The sequence below is a fragment of the Pan paniscus genome, chromosome 8 (genome assembly GCF_029289425.2).
Source record: "Pan paniscus chromosome 8, NHGRI_mPanPan1-v2.0_pri, whole genome shotgun sequence".
In the NCBI taxonomy this organism is placed as follows: domain Eukaryota; kingdom Metazoa; phylum Chordata; class Mammalia; order Primates; family Hominidae; genus Pan; species Pan paniscus.
Window position 1 is genome coordinate 60,730,828 of NC_073257.2, and position 24,513 is coordinate 60,755,340.

The 24,513-nt window shown below is 46.6% G+C and overlaps 1 protein-coding gene across 26 annotated transcripts in view; it reads right to left on the minus strand.

Annotated features, from left to right (window-relative positions):
• The window catches only part of ARHGAP22 (Rho GTPase activating protein 22), a 249,146-nt gene that overhangs the window by 54,808 nt on the left and 169,825 nt on the right, over nucleotides 1-24,513 (minus strand). For 15 of the 26 annotated variants that reach the window (XR_004664651.3, XM_034930495.3, XM_034930494.3 and 12 more), the window contains one exon: nucleotides 13,785-13,961. The exons of 4 other annotated variants lie outside the window; for them this stretch is intronic. Coding sequence is in view for 21 of the 22 variants with exons in the window: in XM_034930495.3 (XP_034786386.1) it covers nucleotides 13,785-13,961 (177 nt within the window). In the remaining variant the exon portion in view is untranslated. Of the gene's footprint in view, nucleotides 1-3,846; nucleotides 4,038-13,784; nucleotides 13,962-24,513 lie in introns of those variants that run through there. 7 more of the 26 variants (XM_057298878.2, XM_034930487.3, XM_057298879.2 and 4 more) reach the window with 3 other exon arrangements.

The following is a 24,513-nucleotide window of genomic DNA, read 5'->3' on the forward strand; positions in this document are numbered from 1 at the left end:
GTCCGCTGGCTCCAATCCGCGTCCTCTATGACCCTGGGCACTGTCCTAAGCCTCTCTGAGCTGGGCTTGGCCACCTTCCGGGGTGTGAGCGTCCACGGGAGATCGACCACACCAGGCACCTGGGAGCAGGAGCTTTGAAATGCGGCTTTCTCCGGACCTTGCAGGGTCAATTCCTGGACAGGTTCTGCCTGCCCCTGAGTCCCACCCCGAAGGCCGCATCAGGGAAGGGAGACCTGGGATTCCCTCTTGGAGCTGATCCCGGAGCAGAGTGCAGCTGCGCAGCAGGTCTGCTTCAGTCATATGCCTGCTTTTCACTCTTACAGGAGCGGGCAATGACAGAGTCTGGGAAGAGGCACCATGAGGAAAGTAATTCTAAAATTCTCTCTAGAGACTCCCAAACTTTGGGTAATTCCACAGTTTCCCTCTTGGCTCCAGGCCTTCCTGCTCTCGGGTCCCCTGTACCCCAACACTCACCATCTTCCATGCAACCACCCCACCCTTTGTCCGTCAGTGCAGGGACTCACTGGCCGGCCAACTCTGTCACTTCCAGGCTCTGCGCTAAGTATTAGCGAGCTTCAGAATTGCCCCCAGGGCTGTAAGCGGTAAGATCCACCAGCCAGCCGGCACAGCTGAAAACTCTCCTGCTCCCCACCCGTCCAGGCCTGGAGGAGCACAGCAGAGGCTAAGCTCACCTGGAAGGGTCCTGCCCTGGGCAGTCCACCCCAGGGCAGAAGTGATTCCCTCCTCCTGGGGCCGCCGGTCCCACACCCCTTCCTGTGGCCCAGGTAGGCTTGGGGTCAGAGCCCGAGGCTCGGATCCCGCTGTGTCCCCTCCGTAGTTCGGGGTGGGGAGGGATCCTTTGCAAGTCCCTACGCCCCTCCCAGACTCTAAGTCCTCGTCTCTACATGCGGGACGCCCACAGCCAGCAGGAGATTGAAGGACGCCTCCGGTCCCTGTTTCTGCCCTCGTACACGCACGACCCTCGCCCCCTGGGAACCGTCCCGCAGCACCAGATCCGCGGTGGCACCCAAACTCCCCCAGGCTCCCCACCGACCCCCGCGAGACGCATGCGCGGCGCTCTCGCCCGCTGCGCCGGTCCCAGCTTCGAGCGCCTCTCTGGCCCGGAGACGCAGCTTCTTTGGCGGGCCCGGGGGCGCCCGCACCCCGTCCCGCCCCTACCTGGGGCGGCGGGCGCGCAGCAGGCGGGCAGGCGGCAGGGCGGCCGCGGGCAGGCGCTGCACCCGGAGTAGGCCCGCGCGGCCGGCATCAGGCCCATGGCGCGCCCAGTCGCGGCGGCGCGGCGGCGGCTGGAATGCCCGGCACGCGCGCAGGTAGCGTCTTGCCCGCCGCCCGCCCGCCCCGGCCAGCGCCGCCCCAGGCCCGGACCCTGAGGCGAGGGAGGGCCCAGGATCTGTGAGTTGCCTGGGATGCCACGCCCGAAGTCGGCCCCCGTGAGGGATCTCCGGTGTCAAACTTCACACCCTTTCCCCTAATGCCCCACGTTCCCGGGCACCGCAGGAATCCCTTCCCTCTTTGCCCAGGACCGGCTTTGGAGCGCCCGCTCAACCCTTCGCCTGGGAAGCAGGTGTTCCAGGTGAGGCAATGGAGGTCCAGGGAGGTTAGGTAACTGAGTCTGGGTTACCCAGCAAGGAGGAGGTGCTGGCTTCACAGTGGGGGTCCAGGCTCCAGGCCCTTCTGGCCTCTTCCTGCCTGGGCATCCTAGTGCCAGAGATAGTGGTTTGGACTTGACATACAGTATGCCCCTGAGCAGTCTGAGGGGTATTAGCTTCCCTATATTACAGAGAATCAGAGAGGTTGTGTGATTTGCCTAAGGTCATACAGCTGGTGATGGACCTTCATTAACACCTACATGATCTTTCTGCAAAGCCTGTATTCTTCTTGGGTTAGGTTTCTGAGACCAGCCCACAATCCCCATACTTCCAAAGGGTGAGGGCTTGATTGGGTACACCAGGAAGGCAGGTGGACAGAGAGGCACGGCTAGGGGCAGTGCAACGCCAGTAGCAGGGATGGGAGTCCCAAGGGTAGGAGGGCAGAATTCTTAAGGGAGGGATTTGCGGCCCTGGGGCTGGAAGAGGCTGGGGCCCTTCTTCAAGCTGGACGTGCAGAGCTGGGTCACGCCTCTTGCTCATTCTAGGCAGAGCCTGGCCTAGGGTGAAACAAGCCAGGCACTCACCACAGGGGCACAATTTAAGGGGCACCCAAAACCTCACTCAGTAACTAGGATAAACACTTTATTGTAATACTTTTAAGAATAAATATTAGGCAAAAAATCTTTGATGAACAAAAGATCAAAGTTTTCAATACAGAATGGAGCAGCTATGCACTTGCGCAGGCCTTGAGGGTGAGTGCCTCCCACCCCAATCCCACCACATTCCTGCCTTTATTTCACATGTTCACATTTGACCATGGATGTGGTTGGCTGAATAATGCCCTTCCCCACAAGATGTACTGATCCCTGGAACCTGTGGCTGTGTTATCTTACACAGTACAAGAGACTTTGTAGGTGTGATGAGGGCTGGAGAGGTTAACCTGGGTTATCTGAGGGGCCAGGTGCAATCATAGGGGTTCTTTCACCAGGAAGGCAGAAGGAAGTTTGACCACAGTGGAGGTGGTGGGGGCAGGACAGAGGCAGAGACTGCAGTGCTGAAGCCGCAGCCAAGGCCTTGCTGTAGCCCCTGGAAGGTTAAAGATACAAGGAACTGCTTCTCCCCATGTCCTACAAGAAACCAGTCCTGCTGACATCTGGATTTTAGCCTTAGAAGACTGGTTATGACTTCTGACCTCCAGAACTAGAAGATAATCACGTTGTGTTGTTTTAAGCTGCCAAATTTCTGGCAGTTTGAGCTGCAATGGGGACCTAATATAAGGATATTTTTGTATTCATGTTCATTTTTTAAAAGATTACAATAAAATATCTTGATTACTGAGTTTTTTTGGTGCCCCCTTACATTTTGTGCCGCAGGCCAGTGAGGATCCCTAGTCCTGGCCCTGACACTAAGTATGGGGGCTAAGGTCCTCAAAACTGGGAGTGGGGCCGCGGAGCTGTTTTCTCCCTCCCCAGAGCTCAGGTGAACATGAGGGTGCCAGGGCAGGTTGGTGCAGGGTGTCACAAGCCAAGGAATGTCTGCCCTCCACCTACCAACAGAGCCTGGCATTCCCACGGCCCAGGGACCTGCCAGCTCTGAGCAGCCCTGTCCATGTTAAAGAGCAGGGGCCAAGGGCTCAGCAGAAGCTCCCACCAACCAGGGGCCGGCAGGCTTCTCTCAGGTGGGCAGGCAGGGTCTGCTGCCCACATGTTTTCTCTGCTCTGAGCCATGGTTTCCTTGCCTGTGTCTTCAGAGTCAGACTGGCCAGTCTCTGCAGAGTGCCCTCCACCCCTACCCAGGAGCCCCACATGGCTAGAGGCCTGCAGGCACCACCCACTAGAAGGCTCCGGCAGGCACTGCCACATTGAGCTCCAGGTGAAGCCCTGGCCCTGCCAATGCCCACCCCACCTCAGCGGTGGTTTTTAGCTGTGGGGCCTGTTGGGGATGGGAGTGCAGAGACAGTCATGAGACTGCCTTCTCAGGGCAGGGCTGGGGAGTTGACAACCTGAGTCTGTCCAATCACACAAGCAACCCAGTTAACAGTTGGCCTCTTCACTCTGGATGGTCTTTGTCTCTGAGCTGTGTGTACAACAGCTCCCTGGCTAGGGCTGGGATCCAGGACCTCAGGGACTGCCTCTTCCTTCAGTCTTAATTATGCCCCCCTCCCCGACCAAGACAACTCAGATCTAGTGGGTAGAATGCGCTGAGGCCTACCTGGCAACAGCATCCAGCGATGAGCTTACCCTGGAGGTGGGCTGCGCTGCCCCCAGCCCCACTGTGTGTTGTTAGGTAAGTTGCTGAACCTCTGAGTCTCTGCTGCCTCCAGATTGTACCAAACTCCTGGCAAGGGCAGCCCATAGCCAGTGTGAGCTCCCTTCCTCTTCTCTCAGGATGTGTGGGCTGAAGTCCTCCAGGGCCACTTGGAACAAGCTGAGAGACAAAGATCCCAACCCTAGGACACCCTGAGGCTTTCTGGCATCCTGCTCTCTACAGCAGGCAGCCAGCACCCAGGCTCTGCACTCCAGCCGACCTAGGTTGAAATGCCAGCTTCCCACTTATTTGTGGTCTGGACAAAATGCTGGAGCCTCCTTGATTCTGTCTCCTCACCAAAAGTGGGATATAATGGGACTGATTTCACAGGGCTCAGCAGGGACACAGAGTCCAGGATAGGAAATGCTGGGGTCCCCAGGGGTTCATCCCCATCTTAGCAATAATGGAGACAAACTCTTTTCTGGTTCTGTGATCTGAGGTCTATTGAAGCCAGACTGAAACCAAACTGGCCAAGCTGATGGGCATTTCTCATCAGAGCTGCTGAGAAGGAAGGGCTTAATGAACCAGCAAGGTGGTTGAAAGAGTGTTGAACGTTAGCGTCCTGACCTTTGCAGGAAGCAGTGGTGACAGCCCCCTGTAAATCATCCCGACTAGCTTACCAGGCTCTCCCTAGATAAGGCAGCTGCTCTGGCCTTTGTTCTGGTAAACAGCTCTGCGGCTGTCCCATCAGCAGGGGTGGGGGAGGGTGGCTGTGGCTGGAGGCCATTTCCTCTGCCTTGGGGATCCAAGTTCTCAGGCTCCTGGGGCTCTGGCAGGGGAGAAGCCTTGAGCGCTGCAGGGGAAGGAGGCCCAAGTGTGCTCTGAACACCCTCTATAACCAGAAGAGGCCAGGCCTGCCCTCTATGAGCCTGGACAGGATCCAAGGTCCATAGGGACATCTTCTCCACTTGAGTACATGGACCCTTAGGGCCCACTAGAATGGACGGAAGGCACCAGAACTGGTCTCAAGTACCCCTTCTGCTGGCTTAGTGAACTGAGGCCTAGCCCAGGTCTGCAAGAGTCCTTTCTCTCCCCTTTTGGAAGGGCTGCCTGGAAAAGCCCAGGCCCACTGGCCAGGCAGGTTGACATTCACAGGAACTAGAAATAAGACTGTCTTCTTGAATCTCCCAGTAGGGCTGGGATATAGAGCAAGCAGTGCTGGGGAGAAGTGGTCCACTAGGACCTCGGGCTCTACCACTGGCAGCCTGGCCTGGGGGTAATCACCTTTCACTCTGAATCTGATTATGCCTCCAGGGCTTCCTTTTAGAGATGTCATTCCATCAAATGATGACCACTACCAGCTAACAAGGTTGCATTTCGTCCCACCAGGTTGTCCCAAGGTTGGATTTTTTTCCATGTCACATGTCCTGCCCTAGGGCTTCAGGGAGCTGTATTTCTCCCTTCTTTTTTCCACCCATGATTCCAGAGGAACCCAAGGGCAGGAGAGTTGACTCCTGGGGGTCTGAGAAAAGTCTCCAGAGGCCTGTGAGATTCCCACACAGCCAGGCCAGGGCAGTGCAGTTCCGATGATGACCACAGGCCTAATGCCTGTCTCCGGCCCCCATGCCCCACCCCAGCACCAAGCAGTCACTCTGGGCAGGGACACCTTTTCCCAGCTGGGCTCCTAGCCCCAAGACTGCCTTCTGCACTGCCACTGGTAAGGTTGAGACAAACAGCTTCAGGGCTTTGCTTGGCGGTGCCTGCTGGCCATAGTGGAACCGTTACCACAGTGCTAGTTAGCACCAGTCCCAGCCCCCAGACTTCTGAATCCAACTGCCCGCTCAGCATCTCCACCGGTTTAATGACTCATAGACACCTCAAACCTAAACGTGTCTAAACAGAGCTATGGTCTTGCCATAGCCTCCCAAACCAGCTCTGTGCTAAGTCTTCCCTTCTTACTTCATAACAACTCCAGCCTCCAGATGCCCAGCCAGACACCTTGGAGTTAGCCTCCACTGCGCCCTTCCTCACATCCACAGCCAGGAGAGCTTATCATCCTACTTGCAAAATAGACTTGGAATCTGATCACTTTCACTACCCTGACCACAGGGAGAGCACCCCTTTCTCTTGCCTGGATTATTGCAAATTCATCTCCAGCTCCCCCTTGTACAACTCTGGTCAGCAGGCAGAGTGGTCCTCTTAAATGATGTATTACATCAAGGCATTTCTCGGCTCAAAGCCCTCCAATGCCCCCTCCTCATTTCAGAGTAACAGCAGCCGGGCCAGGCGCGGTGGCTCACACCTGTAATCCCAGCACTTTGGGAGGCCGAGGAGGGTGGATCACGAGGTCAGGAGCTGGAGACCAGCCTGGCCAAGATGGTGAAACCCTGTATCTACCAAAAATACAAAAATTCACCGGGTGCGGTGGCGGGTGCCTATAATCCCAGCTACTCGGGAGGCCGAGGCAGGAGAATCGCTTGAACCCGGGAGGCAGAGGTTGCATTGAGCCCAGATAGCGCCACTGCACTCTAGCCTGGGTGACAGAGCAAGACTCAGCCTCAAAAAAAGAAAAAAAAAAAAAAAAGAGTAACAGCGGCTGGGTGTGGTGGCTCATGCCTGTAATCCTAGCACTTTGGGAGGCCGAGGCAGGTGGATCATTTGAGGTCAGGAGTTCGAGACTAGCCTGGCCAACATGGTGAAACCCCTGCTGTACTCAAAATACAAAAATTAGCCGGGTATGGTGGTACGTGCCTGTAATCCCAGCTACTCAGGAGGCTGAGGCAGAAGAATTCCTTGTACCTAGGAGGCAGAGGTTGCAGTGAGCCAAGATTGTGCCACTGCACTCCAGCCTGGGCAACAGAGCGAGACTCTGTCTCAAAAATAAAATAAAATAAAATAAAACAAAATAAAATAAAATAACAGCTAGAGTACTGAAAGGGGCCCAGGAAGCCTCTACCTTCTGGCCACTCCCATCTGGCTCCCTTCCTCAATCCCTCCAGCCCATCTGCCTCTGTGCTGCTTCTAGACCACATCAGATGTTCTGCTTTTGCCCAAGCTATGGCCTCAGTCTAGCACACTTCCACTAGATGTCCCCTTGGCTCACTCTCTCACCTCTTTCAACACCGTATGAACAATGAGATAACACTTCATACCTGTTAGGATGGCTATTTAAAAAAACCCAAAAAAAAAACAGAAAACAAGTGCTGGTGAGGATGTAGATGAACTAGAAAACTTGTGTACTGCCAGTGGGAATATAAAATGGGGCAGCCACTGTGGAAAATGGTCTGGAGGCTCCTCAAAAAATTAAAAATAGAATTACCATATGATCTAGCAATCCCACTTCTGGGTATATACCCCAAATAATTGAAATCAGGGACTCAAAGAGATATTTGCACACTCATATTCACAGCAGCATTATTCACAATAGTTGAAACACAGAAGCAACTCAAGTGTCCATCAATGGATGAATGGATAAACAAATGTGGTATATCCATACAATGGAATATTATTTGAGCTTAAAAAAGAGAGAAATTCCAATATTCCACATAGATGAAACTTGAGAACATTATGCAAAATGAAATAAGCCAGTCACAAAAAGACAAATACTACAGGATTCTACTTACATGAGGTGCTTAGAGCAGTCAAATTTATAAAGACAGAAAGTAGAATGGTGGTTGCCCAGGGCTGGAGGGAGGAAGCCAGAGTTTCAGTTTGGGAAGATGAAAAAGTTCTGGAGATGGATGGTGGTGATGGTTGTACAACAGTGTGAATACACTTAATGCCACTGAATTGTACACTGTACACTGCTTTCTTCCCTGCTGAGTCCTCTGCCTGCATGTGACAGGTCTCGATAAGTGTTTAATGAATGAATGAGGACTATTTAGTACTGAGAGAGCGCTGAGCACTTTACGTCCATTTTCTCTCTTAATTCTTATGACAATCCTGCAAAAAAGATATTATTCTTCCTATTTTGCAAACAAGGACACAGAGGTACAGCGAAGATAAGAGGTGTGCCAGGTCATGCAGCAAGCAAGTGGCAGAGCCAAATCACACCTAGACCCAAGCCTGTTGCCAAAGCCTCACTCTGCCTCCTCTCACACTTCAATGCAATGGGCTTGGCTAAACCCCTTCCTATGCATATAAATTCCAGGCTTTAAGGGGGCTTGCAGACTCTCTGCAGACAACCAGGCAAGGGACACACATGTTCAAGCACCCACCAGATGCTGAGGCAGCCCTGGGGACCCTGTGACTATTGTCTCCCTTCTCTCTCCTCTCAGAGAGAGCTGGCAAGGAGGTACTGCGCCATGCATCCTTCTGGGGCTGCGTTCCCTGAACTGGGCGTGGAAGTTCAGAGATCAGGTTGAGGAGTATTGGCCTCTTAACAATATCAACTCTTTTCATTCCTGAACATGGGATGTCTTTCTTCTTATTTAGATCTTTTTCAATTTCTTTCAGCAATGCTTTGTTATTTTCAGAATATAAGTTTTATACTTTTTTTTTTTGCTAAATTTATCCCTAAGTATTTTACTCTTTTGGATGCTCCTGTAGATGAAATTTTCTTAATTTCATTTTCAGTTTGCTCATGGCTACTGTACACAAATAAAATTGGTTTGTATATACTAATCTTGTATCCTTCAACCTTGCTGAATTTTTAATTAATTCTAATAGTTTTTTTGTACTTTCTGTATACAAGATCACGCCATCTGCAAACAGAGATACTTTAATGTCTTCCTTTTAAATCAAGCTTCATTTTATTTCATTTTCTTGCATAATTGAACTGGCTAGAACCTCTAGTACAATGCTGAATAGAAGTGGTGAAGGCAAGAATCCTTGTCTCGTTCCTGATCTTGGAGGAAAATTAGCCAGTCTTCCTCGATTAAGTATGATATTATCAGTGGGCTTTTTGGAGATGCCCTTTATCATAGGAATTCCCTTCTATTCCTAGGGATAGAATAGAAGTTCACTTCTATTCCTAGTTTCTGGAGTGTTTTAATCATTAAAGGGTGCTGGATTTTATAAAATGCTTTTTCTAGTCTACTAAGACGGTCATGTGTTTTTGTCCTTTATTCTGTTAATATAGTACATTAATTGATTTTCAGACATTAAATCACCCTTCCATTCTTACGATAAATCTCATTTCATCATGGCATATAATTCTTTGGATTCAGCATGTTAGTATTTTGTGGATGATTTTTGTATCTATATCCATAAGAGACACTGGTGTTCCAGCAATAATTCTCTGTCCCTCCTACACCATCAATCTTTTGCAATGATGCTTTGTCTTCCAACTTAAAAAAATAAACCAACTTCCTCTTTACCTCACCTCCTCCTCCAGCTGCTGTCCCCATTTCTCTCTTTCCCTTTTCTGCAAACTTTTTGAAAGAGTTGGCTATGCTGACACTCCAATTCCCCTCCTATCATCCTTTCTCATTCCCACTATTATCAGGCATTCTACAAAAGCCCCTTTGCTCAAGTCACCAATGACTGCTCAGCTTTCACCCTCTGGTTGATCTATCAGCAGCACTTGGCTGCAGTTGATCACTGCCCTTGTTCCTTCACTTGGCTCAGGGACCCTGGTGGCTTCTGGCTCTCCTCCCTCTTGGGGCTTGCTCTCTTTCTCACCCCCTCTGCTGTCCCTCCACTCGCTCTGTGCTGTCTCATTCAGCCTTATGACTTCAAACCCCATCTATGTGCTGATGGCCCCCTAAATACTCTCTCTAGCCCAGTCCTCTCTCCTGATTTCTAGGCTGAAATATCTACCTGCCTACTTGACATCTAAACTTGAGCATCTTATAGGCATCTCAAACTAGGCCCATATCTTCCTTCCAAATAGCTGCAGTTCCCGTAGTCTTTCTATCTCAGCTAACTCATTAGCTTCCCATTGCTTAGATCAAAACATCCCAGAATTATCCTTAACTTCTCTCATTCATTCTCATACACCTCTCATCCATCTTAGCAGGGGAATACCACTGGCTCTACCTTCAGAATAAATCAAGAATTCAATGACTTCTTATTGCCACCACCACTGGGCCAGGCCACCCTCACCTCTCACCTGCACTGTTGTGTAAGGAGCTCCTAACTGGCTTTGGTCTTTTCTCAACATGACAGCCAGAAGGATCCTGGTAGAAGATGGGCCAGGTTCTGCCACTTCTCTATTCCATGCCATGAGGTGCTAACAGCTCTACCATGATGACAAGGCCATTCATTCTTTGGTCTCTCTCCTCCCCTTTGCCCACTCTGCTCTGGCCACACTGGCCTCTTTGCTATTCTTCTGGGATGGGCCCCCTACCTCTGCCTGTGCTGTTATCCACCCTTTCTTTCCTTCTACTCAAAAGTCACCAAACCCTAACCCTATCTCTTGTGTTCCCCTCCCTGCCTCTTCTGTCCCCACTGTGCCCACCACCATCTAACCTGCCATGTGCCTGCTCAGCTGGTCACCCGCCTCCTCTACTAGCACGTGAGAACCATGAGGCCAGCGCCTGTCCCTCCAGCTCGCTGCTGTCTCCTCAGCCCCTAGAACATTTGCGAGTCCATTGTAGGTTGGCTGAATGACCAGATGAATTCCCAAATGAGAGGCACTCTAGCTGTGGCCACAGCTTGGTGGGCTGGGCAGGCCACCAGCAGTGAGGCTCCCCTGACCACTGGCTGCTCCCACTTCTCAAGGGGATGGCTGGGCTGTCCCATCTGCAGCAGGCACGCTGCCGACTCCTGTCTGTCAGAGGTGGCCTGCCGGTGCCAGAATAAGCACCCCAGGAAGGGCTCAGGGGCTCTGTTACAAAACAGTCAAAGAAGGACTGATCCTCTAAGCCTCCTTCCCAGGGGATGCAGGCTAATAACAGCTTTGCCAGAAAACCTTCAGGGGCCGACTGAGCCCACCTGCCAGCACCATGCATGCCCAGACACGTCTGGCATTGCTAACTCCTGAGATTTCTGCATTTCCTCTGTACGCCTAGGAGAAAGGAGATAAGTGCCTTTGATGGCAGTTCCTGTTTTAATGGTTGTGAGTTCTTCAGCACACAGCCTGGGAAGGCAGATAAATGCCAGGCCTGGGGAAGGGGTCAGTCTAGGGTCTATGTGGGATTCTGCCAAAGATCCCCAATTCTGGGCAAGCACAGAGGGAGATGGACATGTGGCCGGGGAGCCAGGCCTGCTGGGTACAGGTCTTGGTGCAGCTCTTGGACGGGCTGTTTGGGCCAGGACCAAGCACAGTCTCTGAGGTCAGAACATCCACCTCCACTTCTCAGTTCTGCCCCCTTGCTGGCTGTGTCATCTTGGGCAAGTCATCTCACTTCTTTGACCCCAAGTTTCTCCCTTTGTTTCATTTATTTTTTATATGCACACATCTAGAAAAGCACTTAAAGCATAAATATGCAGATAAACATGTCATTGTAAAAGGAACACCTGTGTAACTACCCAAGCCCAGCTAGAGAACATTTAAGATATGTATGCCCCTCTCCCATCCCATCTTAACCTCTTCCCTCCTCCCTACTATCCTGACTTTCATAGCATTCATTTCTTTGCTTTTCTTTATATTCTGTTGCCTATCTATCTATAAATAACAAGTTTACTTCTGCCCTGTGTTTCAACTTTATATAGGTAGATAATACAACATGTTATTTTGTTTGTTTGGGTTTAGTTCCACATTGTTTTTAAGATTCATGCATGTAGGTGGCACTGTAGTGGATTCATTCCCATTGTTGTGGAGTTTCCCACTGTAAAACTGAGTCATAGTTATTCATCCATTGTATTGTTGCTGGGCACTTGGGTTAGTGTCAGGCTATCATCAATAAGGCTGCCATGAACATCCCATGTATCCAAGTCTCCTGGCATACCTGTACACACATTTCTATGTACAGGACATGCTTCATATGGAATTGCTGGGACACAGGTGTGCACAGCATCAACTTCAGCAGACACTGCTGATTTCCCTAGCAATATGTGCAAGTTTCTATAGCTTTCTATCCTCATCACCACTTGAAACTGTCTTTTTCATTCAGTCATTTAGTCATTCTGGTGGGTGCATACAAGTATCCCATTGTGACTTAATTTGCAGTTCCCTGATTACTGATGAGGTTGTGCGCAGGAGCCTATGTTCACTGGTCATGAGGATTTCTTATTTTAGGAAATGGCTGTCCAAGTCTCTTGCCCATGCTTCTGCTGCCTTGTCTGTTTTTGCCTCATTCATTTGTAGGAGTTTGGGGAGTGAGTAATTTGATGACCATATGTGTTGCAAACACCTTCACCCAATGTATAGCTTATCTTTTCATTTTCTTAATCTACCTTTTACAAACAGATGCTCTTCATTTTATAAAATATAATTTATCAACAATTTCATAATAGATTAGTGTTTTTTTGTAACTCATTTAAAAATTCTTTCTCTACCCCAAGATTATGATAATGTTCCTTCCCTGGTGCTCAAAAGTGCCACCTTTCATACATCAAAGTCCAACTATGTAAGATTCTGCTTCTGGGCTCTATTCTGGTCCACTGGTTCACTTTCAGCAACCTGGAACCAAAGCCACTGTGAGGCTGCAGAAATCCCTGGGTGGGCTCAGACCTTTCCAGGCCATTAATCTAGGGCCCTAAGTCAAATGTGCTGCAACCTTCAGGGATCAAGGAGATCAAGGCTGACAGTGTGATATCATTCATGAAGCCTGAGAGAACAACTTTCACTCTCAACATTATATTGACTCTTCCTTGTAAGGGATTTATCATTCAATGAAAGGTGGTCAGGTAGACCATATCCAGGGGTGGGAGAGGAGAGTGGGCAAACAGAGGAGCAAAGGAAGGGGCTCAGCCCATGTGGCTTGTGAAATCTGGAGATTGGCCCAGAGCCCCAAAAGGTGAGTCCCTGCCCAGACTGTGTGCTGATCAAACACCATAGGGAGAAAGAGGACGTCCATAGTTTGTGTGGTCAGAGCCCAGCCAGCTTTCAGACTCCCAGTCTCCACATTCAGCAGGGAGTCGGTGGCCCTGGCCCCAATGCCATGGTGATCCCATTATGAAAGATCTTTTCATGACCACTTCATATGGACACCAACCTAGAGATAGCGACTGCACGGCTGGGAGTCACCTTTCATTTCTCTCATACCACATGTCCAGACCATAGGCAAAACCTGGCAGCTCCACCTTAAGGATACACCTGCAGCTGGCCACTTTGCACCATCAGCTGCATGCCCCACCCCATGGACTCTCCTGGCCTGCTGTGTCTACTCCTGTCCCTCTATGGTCCACTCCTCATGTGGTGGTCAGGGGGCCTTTTACATAAATCTGACTCAGGTCCTGTGTGTCTCCTGCTCTGAGCCCTCCTGGTATCCCACTGTATATAGAACAAAATAAAAAATCCCCACCAGGACCCCAAGGCCTTAGCGACCACTGTTACCTCAGGCCCTCCCACTCTCCTGGTCTTCACTCTCTCGGGGCCCCAGCCTTCCTGACATGCCTCGTGTTTCCAAAACTCGTCCCTACCTCGGGGCCTTTGCACGTGTCCATGTCTCTGCTGGAATGCTCTTCCCCAGCATGACCCTGGCTCCCCGTTGCTCCATTAAGCCTGCTTGGCCACTCCACCTAACCACACCCCCGCCATCCTCTCACTGAGCTTCACTGGCTTTGTGACATGTCTCACCCCTGGACACCACGAGACACATGTCCTTGTCTACCATCCCTCCCACAGAGAATGGAGATGAGGGAAGGTGGAGGTGTGGCCTATCCTCATGAACTCCTCACCCCTGGAATAGAATCCAGTACATTTAGATGTCTAATACACAGTTTTCAATAAAGGAGGAAGTGAGTACACGGCAGCCGTTGGGTGACTCCCGAGGGCTGGCAGTGGAAGGGCCAGCCTGCTGTGAGAAGCACAGGATGCAGCCAGCAAGTCCTCAGTGAGCAGGGTCTTTGGGGCTCAGGACAGGCAGGGGGCATGATTACCTGGAGGCAAGGGTTCTAGAGGGTGGGCATGCGATCTACGGGCAGTACCTCCGCCCAGCGGGGCCCAGATGACCCGGCGGATGGCCTGCACCCAGTCCTCCATGTCACGCTGGGAGCTGGCCATGAGCAGGAGCGCCTCGGGGTTGGCCGGCACCTTCTCCCGCTCCCCGGCACCACCTGCAAGACAGGGAGACACAGGCTTACGCAGGGTCCCTGCCCGCAGCACACTCTCCATCCCCGGCACTAGTCAGCATTACTCCCTGTGGGATATTCCCAAAGTCCTTCCAGCAACAGCTGAGCTTTGCTTTTATCTCACAGTCCATCCCTTTCACACCTCATACCTCTTTCTTTGGAGTCTTTTCCCATTTTCTCTTTTTTCCCTTAGTCTCACTTTGTTATTTTCCCATGCCAAAATAGAAATAATTTAGTGCACCCCAGGACACTATTAGAAAATAAAGCATGCAGATGTTAGGCCAGCTCAGAGACTTTCAGTGCCCCAGGGTGGCCTCACTTTATGCTTTGTTTCAAATCAATTTTGCCCATTTTAAGAACACAGTTAAACGTCACTATGTGCTTTTAACTTTGGCTCGGAGATTAGGGCCTCCCTTCCCCATCCTGAAGACAAGAGTCTCGGTATATATTAAGGTCACAGAGGCTGGATGTTAAACCAGGATGCAGCACAGTGCCCCAGAATTCTCCACCACACCCATCTCACGGCTAGACAGTGGATCGGCACCTAAAGGCAGAAGGATCGGAAAACTCAGACAGTTGCTTGTGAACTGACTTTCCCCTCTTTGGTTCTCAAGTTTTCATGTGTAAGCAAATTGATCTTTGGGAAATACAAAAAACTATTTATACTGAACTTCACAGGTAATTTTAGGGTTTTCAAGAATGAGTTTGTCTTTATACATCCTACCCCCCGACATCCCAGGACTATCTGCCAGTAGGGTGTGAGATCCACAGACCTGTGTTCCCAGGGGGTGGGTGGGCCCAAGCCACGCTTTGCTGGAGCCTGTGACCCAGGGATGGAGAGCAGACAGGACCAGCGCTTACTGAGCACCTGGTACGTGCCTGGGACACTTCTGGTAAGCACAGCTGCCACACACATGCCCTCCTGGGGTTCTTTATCCTCCACAGTGACTCCATGAGGAAGGTACTATTTCCAACCACATTTTACAGATGAGAAAACTGAAGCACAGAGGAATTAAGTAACCTGTTGAATGCGCACAGCGAATGAGTGGCACAGCCAGAGATTCAAGTCCCGGCTCTGGGCTCTCAGCCATCCCACGCTCCCTCCTGCCATCTCTCCGCCAAGAACTGGGGAAACCAAGCAGGCTGCTCTGAGGGCTGAGGCAGAGGGTGGGGCTGTGTCCTGGCTGAGGGCACCACAGCGGGCCTGTGGGGAGGCAGGGGGAGAGGCCGTGGGGCCCAACGCTCAGGAGGGTGAGGAGCAGCCAGGGCTCTGTGATACGCTCTGGAGCCCTTCACTACGCAGGTAAGCCCTGCTCGCCGGGGCTCAGGCAGCCGCTGGGCAGCAGAGCTGTGGAGGTCAGTAGGAAGGAAGCTGGAGGCTGAGACAGCGGAGCCCAACCCCAGAGGCTGCTCGGTTGGCTGGTGTGGTCACTCACAGGACTGTGGGCATTGCCACCTACCGAGGTTGCCACCTGGAAGCAGCTCTGCCTTGGGGACAGCAGTGCTGCACAGCATTTGGGCTACGAAGGCTGGAATGGCTGAGTGTGCGAGATGGGGAGAGGAAGCCAGATGCTACCAGGAAGCTTTTCTATGTCAGCATTCCTAGAAAAATATCTCAAGATGACTTGGAAAAAAAAAAGGAACCTGGAGATCCACAGCTCCAGGAATTTGTGGTTACTTGGTTTGTCCTAAATATTCACTTTTGTACCTAATCTTGAATTTCTCATTTGAAAATTATTTTCCCTGAAGAGGGCCACCCAAGTCACACAAGCTTCAGGCCCCACAAAACTTGGATCTGCCCTGCCCAGAGCTGTGCCCCTGTCCTGGGTCCTGCCCCAACGTGCTCTCAGCCTGTCTAACTTTTTAACTATTTATATATATTTTTATATATGCATAACTGTTAAGGAAATGGCCACACACTGTTCTGCAAAGTTACTTTCCCGCCAGCTGTGTATGACAGTTCTGGGACCCCCACATACACACCAACACTAGCTATGCTCAGACTTTTTACTTTTAGCCATCCGAATAGGTGTGCGGGTGTTTGAATTTGCATTTCCCAAATGACTGATGATATTGGACATCTTTTATGTATTTAGTTGCTATCTGTGTGTCGTCTTTGGTGAAATATCTGTTCAAATCTTTTGCCTATTTTTAAAATAGGTTATTTATTTTCCATTATTGGTGTTGAGAGTTCTTGACATATTCTGGATATAAGGCCTTTACCAGATATTTGCTTTGCAAATATTTCTCCCAGTCCATGTCTCTCTCTTTTTTCATTCTATTAACAGTGTATTTCCAAGAGCAGAAGTTTTTAATTTTGCAAAGTCCAATTAATCATTTTTTTCGTTTATTGAGTGTGCTTCCTGTATTGTATCTAAGAAATCTTTACTTCATCTAAGGCCATAAAAGTTTTCTTCTAGGTTTTCTTTCAAAAGTTTCACAGTTTTAGGATTTACATGTAGGTCTATGAGTTACTTTTTGTATATGGGAGAAGGTGTGATTGAAGTTCATTCTTCTGCATATGCACATTCCAGCCCCACTTGGTGAAAAGTCTATCATTTCTCTACAGACACCAGTGAACCTCCATGTGCAATCGTGCTATCTGCAAATAGAGACAGTTTACTTCTTCCTTTCCAACTGGGAATCGTTTCTTTCTTTCTTCTAATGACACTGACCAGAGCCTCAAATACCATGTTGAATAGAAGTGGTGAGAGCAGACATTCTTGCTTTTTCCTGTATCTTATGGCAAAAGCATTTGGCTTTTCACCATTAAGTCTATCTGCTATAGGCTGTTTGAAGATGTCCTTAATCAGGTTGAGAAAGTTCTTTTCTATTTCTAATTTGCTGAGAGGTTTTTTTTATTGATACATAATATTTGTACATATTTATGGAGTACATGTGATGTTTTGTTACATGCATAGAGTGTGTAATAATCAACTCTAGGAATTTGGGGTGTCCATCACTTCAAGCGTTTATTATTTCTATGTGTTGGGAACATTTCAAGTCCTCTCTTCTAGTTATTTTGAAATATGCGATACATTGTTGTTAACTATTGTTACTCTACCCTGCTATGGAACATTAGAATTTATTCTAACTCTATGTGTGTACCCATTAACCAACCTCTCTTCATCCCCCTCTCTGCTTGACTCTTCTCAGCCTCTGGTAACCATCATTCTAATCTCTACCTCCATGAGACAAACTTCTTTTCAGCTCCTACATATAAGTGAGAACATGCAATATTTGTTTTTCTATGCCTAGCTTATTTCACTTAATATGCTGGTTCCATTCATTGCTGCAAATGACATGATTTCATTCCTTTTCTATGGCCGAATAGTATAACATTTTGTATATATACCACAGTTTCTTTATCCATTCAGCCACTGATGGACACGTAGATTGATTCCATATCTTTGCTATTGTGAATAGTGCTGCAATAAACATTGGGGTACATTAACGTATTTATGCCTAGTGTTCCATTATTGGAACGCTAAGCTTGTGGGAGTTATTCATATCCTACTGCTCAAGGTCACTGCCAAGGTCTGATTTTTCCCCCAAAAATTTGCAACCTCCGGCATAAATGGGTTAATTCCTTTGATATACTGATTTCCTTTCCTTTGGATAAATACCAGCAGTGGAATTGCTGGATCACATGGTGGTTTTACTTTTAGGTTTTTTGAGAAATCTCCATACTGTTTTCCATAATGACTGTGTTAATTTACATTCCCACCAACAATGTATAAGAGTTTTCTTTTTTCAGTATCTTATCCAGTGTCTATTTTTTTTTTATAATAGGCATTCAAACTGGGGTAAGATGATATCTCATTGTGGTTTTGACTTGCATTTCTCTGCGTTTTTTTCATATACCTCTTCACCATTTGTATGTCTTCTTTTGTGGAATGTCTATAGGATCCTTTGCCCACTTTTTAATAGGTTGTTTTGCCAGCTGAGTTCCTTGTATATTCTGGATATTCGTTTCTTGTCAGATGAACAGTTTGCAAATATTTTTCTCCTATTCAACGGGTTGTCTCTTCACTCTGCCGATTGTTTCCTTTGCTATGCAGAAGATTTTTAGTTTAATATAGTCCCACTTAGCTATTTTTGTTTTTGTTGCCTGTGCTTTAGAAGCCTTAGCCATAAAGTCTTTGACTAGACCAACATCCTGGAGTCTTTCCCTCTATGTTTTCTTCCAGTAGTTTCATACTTTCATGTTTTATGTGTAAGTCTTTAATACATTTGTAGTTGATTTCTGTACAGAGAAATGTGAGAGATGGGGTCTAGTCTCAGTCTTCTGCATATGGATATCCAGTTTTCCAGCACCACTTATTGAAGAGGGTGTCCTTTCCTCAGTGTATGTTCTTGGCACCTGTGTGGAAAATTGGTTGGCTGCTGAGCCACGTTTTTATTGGGAATGGATGTTAGATTTTGTCAAATGTCTTTTCTGCATCTATCGTAATGACAGTATATCTTTTTAGTGTGTTAATTGATGAATTACGCTAATACATTTTCAAATGCTAAACCAATCTTGCATTCCTGGGAGAAATCCCGCTTGGTAATGATGTACTATCCCTTTTATATATTGTTGTTTTGATTTGCTAAAATTTTGTTTAAAATATTTTATGTATCTTCATGAGGGATATTGGCCTGCAGTTTCCTTTACTTACAGTGTCTTGGTCTGGTTTTGGTGGCCTCACAGAATAAGCTATTAAATATTCCCTTGTTTTCAAACCTAGAAGTTTGTAGATAATTGCTATTATTCCTTCCTTAAATATTTGATATAATTCACCAATGCAGCCATCTAGGCCTGGAGTTTACTTTGTGGAAATGTTTGTAATAACAAATACAATTTCTTTAATATATACATCTATTTCTTCTTGAGTAAACTTTACTAGTTTGTGTCTTTCAAAGAATTTGTCAGTTTCATCTAAGTTATTGAATGAATTGGCATAAAGTTGTCCATAATGTTCCTTTATTATCCTTTTACTATCTGAAGAAGCTGTACTGATATTACCTCTCTCACCCTGATATTGGTAATTTCTGTCTTTTTCCTTTTCTCCTTCAATCATCCTTGCTGGAGGATTACCAATTTTATTGATCTCAACAAATCAGCCTTTTGCTTCATTGACTTTTTTGTTTTTGTGATTAGCAAACTTGTTTTTAAAGGACTAGATGGCAAACATTTTAGGTTTTTAGGCCATATAGTCTCTGTCACAACTACTTTACTCTGCCACTATAGTGCAAATGCAGCCAAAGACAATATGTTAACAAAAGGTCATGACTGTATCTGTGTAAACTTCATTTACAAAAACAAACAGCCAGCCTGCAGGTTGTAGGTTGCCGACTTGGGTCATAGTTCATTGATTTCCACTCTGATCTTTTTTTTTTTTCTTCTGCTTACCTTGGGTTTAATTTGGTCTTTTTCTAGTTTCTTACAGAGTTCAGCGCTATAATTGTCCCCTGAACTACTACTTTAGAGGCAGCCCCCAGATTTCAATATGTTGTGTTTTCATTTTAATTCAGTTCAAAATACCTTCTAGTTTCCCTTTGGATTTCTTCTTTAATTTATGGGTTATTTAGAAGTGTGTTAGTTTCCAAATTTGGGGGGATTGTACCAGAATATGGTATATCTTGCTCAGTGAACTTGCTAAGTGCACTGAGAAAAATTATTCTGCTGTGGTTGGGTGGAGTGTCCTATAAATGTCAATTTGGTCTAGTTGAAAGTTTTGTTCAAATCTTCAATATCCATACTGATTTTTCTGTCTACTTCTTCTATCAATTATTGAGAGAAGGCTATTCAAATCTCCAATTATAATTTTAGATTTGTCTATCAGTTTTTGCTTCAGGTAGTTTGAAGCTGTTATGGAGCATAAATATTTAGGACTGTTATGTCCTCTTGAAGAACTGACCTCTTTATCATTATGAAATGACCTTATTTATCCCTAGTCATATTTTATACTCTGGTCTGAAATCCTTGATATAAATATAGCCATCCAGTTTTCTTTTGATTAGTGTCAGTATGATGTTATCTTTTTCCATCCTTTTAACTTATTTGTGTCTTTACATTTTAAGTGCATTTTTTATCAGGCATATAGTTGGGTCCTGCTTTTTATCCAATCTGATAAGCTTTATTTATAATGTGATTATTGGGATGCTTAGATTTAAGTCTGGCTTCTGTTTTCTATCTGTCCTTTTTCTCTTTTCTTGTCTTGTTTTGGATGGAGTTTTTATTTTTTGTTTTTAATGATTTCATTCTATCTGCTTTGTTGGCTTATTAGTAAAAATCTCACTCTCTTCATGCTGTAGGAATTGCTTTAGGGTTTATGGTATACATCTTTAACTTATCACAGTCTACATTAAGTGATATTATACCCCTTCATGTATAATATAAAGATCTTACAAGATTATACTTCCATGTCTTCTTTCCTGACCTTTTTTGCAATGATTGTCTTACCTTTTACTGGTATACTTTGTTATACATCTCATAATATATCGTTGCTATTTTTATTTTATTATTTTATTATTATTATTATTATTATTTTGAGACAGGGTCTTGCTCTGTCACCCAGGCTGGAGTGGAGTGGTGCAATCTCGGCTCACCGCAACCTCCTCTGCCTCCTGGGTTCAAGCAATTCTCCTGTCTCAGCCTCTTGAGTAGCTGGGATTACAGGCACGCACACCACGCCAGGTTAATTTTTGTATTTTTAGTACAGACGGGGTTTCACCACGTTGGCCAGGCTGTTCTCGAACTCCTGACCTCAGATGATCCACCCGTTTTGGCCTCCCATGTTATTTTTACTTTAAATCTTAACATCTTTTGAAAATATTTAAATTATAAGAGAAAAGCATATATTTACCCATGTAGTTACCACAGTGCTTTTCATTCTGTTGTGTAGATTCAGATTCCCATATGGTATTATTTTACTGCTGCCTGGAGGTCTTCCTCTAACATTTCTTGGAGTATGCAGCTATTGGTGATGAATTCTTTCAGCTATTGAGTGTGGGAATCATTAATTCATCTTCATTTTTGAAAGATATTCTCACTGGATAAAGTCTTCAAGGTTGGAAATGTTTTTCTTTCACAACTGTTAAGATGTTGCTCTACTTGCATTGTTTCTCATGAGAATTTTGCCATCATCCTCATTTTTTGATGTTTTGTGTCTTTTTTACTGTTTCACTAGTTATGGGTAATTTGATTATGACGTGCCTCAGTGCAATTTTATTCAGGTTTCCTATACTTGGAACTCACTGAACTTCTTAGATTTGTGAGCTTATAGTTTTCATAATATTTGGAATATTTTGGCGATTGGTACTTCAAATACGTGTTTCCATCCCCTGTCCCTGCTTGAGATTCCAGTTACATGTATATTACACAACTTGAGGTTATCCTGCAGCTCGCTGATGCTCTGTTTTTGTTAAATTTTTTTTTCTCTGTGTGTTTTATTTTTGTATAGTGTGGTAGCAGAATAACAGCCCCCCAAAGACATCCACAGGCCTGTCCCTGGAACCTGTGATTAGGTTAGGTTACACAGTGAAGAATTAAGGTTGCAGATGGAATTAAAGTTGCTAATCAGCTGGCTGCTTTAAACTAGGAAGATTATCCTAGATTATCCAAGTGGGCTCAAGGTAATCATAAGGGTATTTAAAAGTGGAGGGGAAGACAGAAGAGGAGTGTAAGAGAGAGATGTGTCTACAGCAGAAGGGATAAAATGTGAGAAGAACCTGATCTGTCATTTTTAGTCTTGAAGGTGGAGGAAGGGAGCCAGGAGCTGATGAATGCAGGCAACCTCTAGAAACTGGAAAGCTCAAGAAAAATGGACTCGCCCTCAGACCCTCCATAACGGAATTCAGGCCTACTGACACCTTGATTTAAGCCCAGTGAAACCTGTGTCAGACTTCTGACCTACACAACCATAAGGTAAATTTGCATTGTTTAAGCCACTAAGTTTGTGGTAACATGTCACAGGCCAGGCACCAGGCACAGTGGCTCACGCCTGTAATCCCAGCACTTTGGGAGGCTCAGGTGGGAGGATTGCTTGAGCCCCAGTTCAAGACCAGCCTGGGCAACATGGCAAGACCCCAACTCTATGAAAAATAATTTTAAAAAATTAGCCAGGCACGGCATGACCAAGCCTGTGGTTCCAGCTACTAAGGAGTCTGAGCCCAGGAGTTCCAATCTGCAATGAGCTGTAATCATGCACTGCACTCCAGTCTATGCCACAGAGCAAGATCCTGTCTCAATAAACCAATAAATAGTAAACAATGTGTCACAACAGCAATAGAAAACTAATACAGCTAGCTGCTATTGCTATGTCTTCACAAATCTTTTCATGTTAGTGTGTCTAATCTGCCATTAACCCCACCCAGCATTAGTTTTCATCTCATACGTAATAGGTTTGATCTCTAGAAGTTTAATTTAGGTCTTTTTAAAAAAATAACTTTCATGTGTCTACTTTTTGATCATATAGAATACAGTTAGAAAAACTGTTTTAATGTCTTTGCTAATTCTAAAATCTGTGTCATTTCTGGGTTTGTCTCAATTGATTGCTTTTTATTTTTCTCCTCATTATGGGCTACATTTTCCTGCTTCTTTGCATTCCTGTTATTTCTAATTAGTTGCCAGACACTGTGATTTTTAAATGGTTGGGTGATGAATGTTTCTGTATTTCCGTAAATATTCTTCAGCCTTTTTCTGGTATGAACGTAGATTCCTGGAAAGAGTTTGATCCTTACAGATGTTGCCTCTAAGATTTGTTAGGTGGAACCAGAGTACTCAGTACAGAGCTAATTATTTCCCACTACTGAGGGAAAACCCTTCTGTATATTCTGTCCTACGCCCTACAAGCTGTTAGGTTTTATGGTCTTGCAGGCAGGAACAGGTGCCATGCTTTGCCTGGCATTAGCGTGGGTGCTGTTGCCTCTGATCCTTTCTGGTAGTTCTTTGCCCAACCTGGGGTAGTTTTCCTCATGTGCATATGGTGACGAGTGCATGGCTCAATTCTCAAGGCATTTTTCTCTCTGTACAGCTCTTTCCTCCTCAGCAGCTACCCTGCAGACTCTAGATGTTTTGGTCTGTCTGGACTTTTAGCTCTGTCTCTTCAACTCACAGAGTCCAACGGGCTCCACCTGGGTCTCCCCTTCCTGCATACAGCCTGCAAACTTTCTCCAGGCAGTCAGCTGGGGCACATGTAGGGAATCACCTTGTTTCCCATCTCTTGGGTGTCACAGTCCTTCCCTAACGTATCTTGAAAGCATTGTTTCAAATATTTTGTGCTTTTCTTTTTTCTTTCTTTCTTTTTTTTTTTTTTTTGGTTGTTTCAGGTGGGAGGGTAAATAGGTCCCTGTTACTTTATCTTGTCCAGAAGTGAAAACCCTATTACCATGCCTAAGGGCCTACTCTATATAAAACACCCTGCAAGGTGCTAATAGGCCCAGTCCCAGGCAGTCTTCATAGACACCCTAGGAAGGAGCATTGATGACCCCATTTGACAGGTGGAAAAACCGAGGCTCAGAGAAGTTAAGAACTTTGCTCATGAACAGGCAAGTGGAGGTGTTGGAATTCAAACACAGGTTTGTTTGCCCATAAACTCATTCTGTTTTCTCAATATAAAATCTTCCTTATGGCAATAAAGGGGAGTGCAAGGAAGATGAAATGGAGGATTACAAGATTACAACAAACTTGGGGACTTTCTACAGTGTTCCATGGTTTATGCTGACCTTCTTCTCTGTAACTTAGGAAACATTAGTATTAGCTTTACTTAAATGAATAAGAATTACACTGGCAAATATTTCAGGAATAAATTCATTATGAAAGATGAGTGTCTATTATCACAGTTTCTGTTTTTTCCTCTTTTTTAATTGTCTGTGTGGCCACTGTGTTTCCACCCCATCCCATTACACATGACAGACTTCTGAGGCTGCCTCTTTTTTTTTTTTTTTTTTTTTTGAGACGGAGTCTCACACTGTAGCCCAGGCTGGAGTGCAGTGGTGCAATCTTGGCTCACTGCAAGCTCCGCCTCCCAGGTTCACGCCATTCTCCTGCCTCAGCCTCCCGAGTAGCTGGGACTACAGGTGCCTGCCACCACGCTCGGCTAATTTTTTGTATTTTTAGTAGAGATGGGGTTTCACCGTGTTAGCCAGGATGGTCTGGATCTCCTGACCTCGTGATCCACCCACCTAGGCCTGCCAAAGTGCTGGGATTACAGGTGTAAACCACCACGCCCGGCCCTGAGGCTCTTTTAAACAGTGCTTAGGGTCCAACGTCTATGGGTCAAACCTCAGCTCCCTCAATGTGGAGCACAGTGACTTAATTTCCCCAACTGTCAGACTCATGCACCCGTAGGGGGATGAAACCAAAGGGACCCACCTCATCAGGAGAATGAAATGGGACAGCCCCTTAGCTTAGTCCCTGGCAGCTGGAAAGCACTCTCTAAGTGTTCCCTTTTATTATCATATTTAAGTACAGGATAGAGGGGGATTTCTCAGCCTCAGCACTACTGACATGTTGGGTGAGATCATTTTTCATGGGGTGTGGAGGCCTGTC